The 3,829-nt window shown below is 28.2% G+C and overlaps 2 protein-coding genes across 2 annotated transcripts; both read left to right on the forward strand.

Annotated features, from left to right (window-relative positions):
• Positions 1-1,085: 1,085 nt before the first annotated feature.
• Positions 1,086-1,958, forward strand: LOC123258699 (protein lethal(2)essential for life-like). Its single transcript, XM_044718880.1, has one exon. The coding sequence runs from the start codon at positions 1,211-1,213 to the stop codon at positions 1,721-1,723; it is 513 nt and encodes a 170-aa protein (XP_044574815.1). The 5' UTR covers positions 1,086-1,210; the 3' UTR covers positions 1,724-1,958.
• Positions 1,959-2,567: 609 nt separating this feature from the next.
• On the forward strand, positions 2,568-3,497 carry LOC123258700 (pupal cuticle protein Edg-78E-like). The gene is made up of 2 exons (XM_044718881.1): positions 2,568-2,720; positions 2,909-3,497. Exons 1-2 carry the CDS (start codon positions 2,706-2,708, stop codon positions 3,371-3,373), a joined length of 480 nt encoding a protein of 159 aa, XP_044574816.1. The 5' UTR covers positions 2,568-2,705; the 3' UTR covers positions 3,374-3,497.
• Positions 3,498-3,829: the final 332 nt, after the last annotated feature.

Below are 3,829 nucleotides of genomic sequence, written 5' to 3' on the forward strand. Positions count from 1 at the left end.
ATGATTTACAATAACAGTAACAACAACACAATAAAATATACCAGCAAGAGTAAAACAAAGTAATGAGTTTGTACCGGAAATCACATTGATAGCCATTACAGCGATCTACATCAAGGTATCAGTTTCACCGGATTTTTAAGATTAAATCAACATAAGCATAAAATTAAACAATCTCTAATTAAAATGATTAAAAATAAATTATCTGTTTTATATGTTTAAAAAAATTATTTAAATATGAGTACGCAAATTTCATTTTGATATTTTAAATGCTGAATAAATGTTTATCCAATACTTTAAATTACAAATTGATAGATTAATTTTAGATTGAGATTATCTAGCAGTTGCCATATTCGTTAATATGATTAATGAGTAACAACTTGTTTTGTGAGCCAATTGTACATTCAATTGTGTTTAATCAGTAGGTAGACTGGGATATGGGCAAGTTCCTGTGTATTATGTCCAAGTTTTGTTATTCAAGGTCAAATCTCTGTTGATGATTGATTAAGTTATTAATCACAAAAATATAATAAATACATGATATAAGAACTGAGAAAGTGCAATATCTCTTAGGAAGTAACAATCATAAATTAGTTATCGAATGATTCATCTCAATAAAAATTTGTAAATGGCATCAACGTTCACGAATAAGTGCCAAAAACAGCTCACCCTGCAGTAAATAGCAAGGTCAACTTAATATATATTATCTAAAAGTAATTTTACTTGTTTAAATTTGTCTAAAAGGCGATAGAAATGTTTTAACAAAAATAAAAAAAAATCTTAAACAATATTTTTACCATATTAGTCTTTTATTAGTATATATCACAATAATATTCGATAATTAAGAGTAAATATGATAAAAAACTACTTACTGTTATTAACTAATTTGACATAACAAATTATAAATTGAAGGCCATCGTTAGATTATGCATAATGGAAAAAAAAGGTGGGAATTAAATAAATGCAGTTGTATGTATGAGACCAAAATAATACTCTATGATAGAATAGATGTATTGTCAATGTGTGGCGTATTTACACGCCCTACCGACTTGCCGAATCGTTTTGAGTGTAGTAGGCGATAAATATATAGACCAGTGGAGCTTTGATCGGACATCAGTTTGAAAAGAACTTACGAAGCTAATAAATCTCTCTAAGTGAATCGAATTTGTTATTTGAAGTTATTATTCAATAAAAATATTTTGTGAAATCTAAAATGGCACTTGTACCATCAAATTACTGGCGGGACTGGTGGGACGACGTCGAGAGGCCACATCGTTGGCTGGATGGTCACTTTGACCTTACAATTCGCAGAGATAGCTTAATCAAACCACTCACCACACCATATTTTCGGGATTACTTCCGACCTTGGAGAAATTTATTGGATGAAGTGAATACAGATTTGGGTAAAATCGAAAGTGACAGCGACAAATTTCGTATTACCGTTGATGTTCAGCAATTTTCACCTCATGAAATAATTGTTAAAACCGTTGGGAATTCAATAATTGTTAAAGCAGAACATGAAGAAAAAAATAGTTCACGAGAATTTGTCTCGAGAAAATTTATGAGACGATACGATTTACCAAAAGGTCACGATATTTCTAGAGTCATGTCTAGTCTTTCAACCGATGGTGTATTGACTATCACTGCTCCTAAATTTTGTGCACCTATTCGAGGTGAAAGGATCATCCCTATTAATCGCACATATTTTCCTTCACTTAAGCTGTAAGCATCAGTTTTTAATGTGAAAAATCGCTAATGAGAGGGCTATAAATGTTTTCTTCTTCCAACTGAAACGACTCTGACGAATAGAGTAGATAAATAATGAACTTTTCATTATTCCGATAGTTACCTAACGAAAAATAATAAAATGAAATAATGTATAGTTATATTAATTGATGTATTTCGAATTATTATACGATAATTATTAATACTATGAAAAATAAAAAAATTAATTGCAAGTATTTATTTGTTTATACTTTTTTTTTTTTTTTTTTTTTTTTTTTTTACCAAATTCACTTTGTATAAGTGATATTAATATTGTATAAGTGATATTAATATTGTATAAGTGATATTAATATTGACAATAATATTAATATTGTTTAAATATAAATGATTATGAATTCTAGGTGTATTGCATCAGAATTGAGCAAATTACGAGACATCAGAAGAGTATCATTTTGCATAAATTAACAAGGTCATTATAAATTAAGAAAATGTTGTTTTACAACATTTTATTTTTATTAAAATTTTCATTCACTGCCAACTTCTTGTACATTTACGTATAAATGTTGTAATTCAAAATCCTACGATGATAAGTTCGTATATAAGCACCGCGTATTTGATTCACAACATATATCTATATATATATATATATGTTGTGAATCAAATAATAATAACTTTAATTTTACAAAGATACATATAAAAAGACTTTTTATATTTATCTAAAAATACTATTTTATTAATTATATATAGATGCAGCAATTCAGATGTCATTTTAATTTATTATTTATCGTAAATTTATTTGCATGAAGTGCGATAAAAAAAGCAATATTTATCACACACGAAAAAAAAACTGGCTAAGCCACTTTATCAGATTTTCGAAATTTGGCAATATTTTGATATAAAAAGACGCTAAAAATCATGAGAAGTATCAGTTGCTATTGTAAAAAATAATAAATAACAGAAGATTTAAAAGAAAAAATTACAAGATGTCCAAAATCATGGTAAGTATATAACTTCGAGTAACTATAATAAGCAATTAAGCTAATCTAACTCAGCGGAAACGATCGATCAAGGACTGTCAATCAACGTTTGGATGTTTTTATGCAACTAATGACATTGATATTCGCCTACGCATTGTCGCAAACATTAAGTTACATAATTGTTATTATTTACTTTGTTTATGTTTCAGTTGCTCGCATTAAGTATGACAATAGCACACAGTGCTAAATTGCCAATTCAAAATCCCGTGCATGATAATCACGTGCCTGTTCATCATCTTGACCACACAGTTAATAGTAAACCAGTAGGAATTGTACATCAAGATTCAGAAGTTTTTCCTGATGGATCTTTCCACAATGTTTGGGAATCAGAAAATGGCATTAAAGTTCAAGAAGAAGCTACTGTCAAAGTCCTCGCTAAAAATACAATCGCTCATACCGTAAATGGAAAAATTGCATACACCGATTATGATGGTAATCTTTTTACGTTGACTTATGTCGCTGATGAAACCGGATTCCATCCTGAAGGAGAACATTTACCGACACCTCCGCCAATTCCTCAAGCGATTGCAAGAGCACTCGAATACATCGCGGCCCATCCTCCTCCTAAGGATTCTTCATTCCATTCCGATTCTGCAACTGTAGAAGATAATTAAATTTATTGATAATTTTGCGGATTACCTGAATATAAGCGATTATAACATAATAATAACAATAATATCTTATAATTTTGATAATTGTACTTTCTATGGATCTGAATAAAAGATAAAATTAATGAAATTGTTTGTATTTTATAATTAATTTTATTATAATTTTAGGTAAAATTAATTGAAATTCATCTATTGTAATCGTTAATTGGTGTAATTATAATCTAGTGAGCATCAAAATTAAAAAAATTTGTAAATTAAGAAAAACTTACTTTATTTTTTTTTCACACACAATAAAAAATTTCGGTGTAACTTTTCTATCTGTGTAATTTTAACACGGTGTAATCTACTTTTTTTTAGACACCATTGCGTGTTATTTGATATATTTTTATTTAACTAATGAGCTACAATTGATCATTAAATAATTTCAATTACTTAATTTTTATTCTGAATTAATAAATATAT

Source organism: Cotesia glomerata, linkage group LG2 (genome assembly GCF_020080835.1).
Source record: "Cotesia glomerata isolate CgM1 linkage group LG2, MPM_Cglom_v2.3, whole genome shotgun sequence".
NCBI lineage: Eukaryota > Metazoa > Arthropoda > Insecta > Hymenoptera > Braconidae > Cotesia > Cotesia glomerata.

What these genes read in the sequence shown, in the direction of transcription:
- LOC123258699 (XM_044718880.1), top strand. Translation starts at nt 1,211, where the DNA reads ATGGCACTTGTACCATCAAATTACTGGCGGGACTGGTGGGACGACGTC.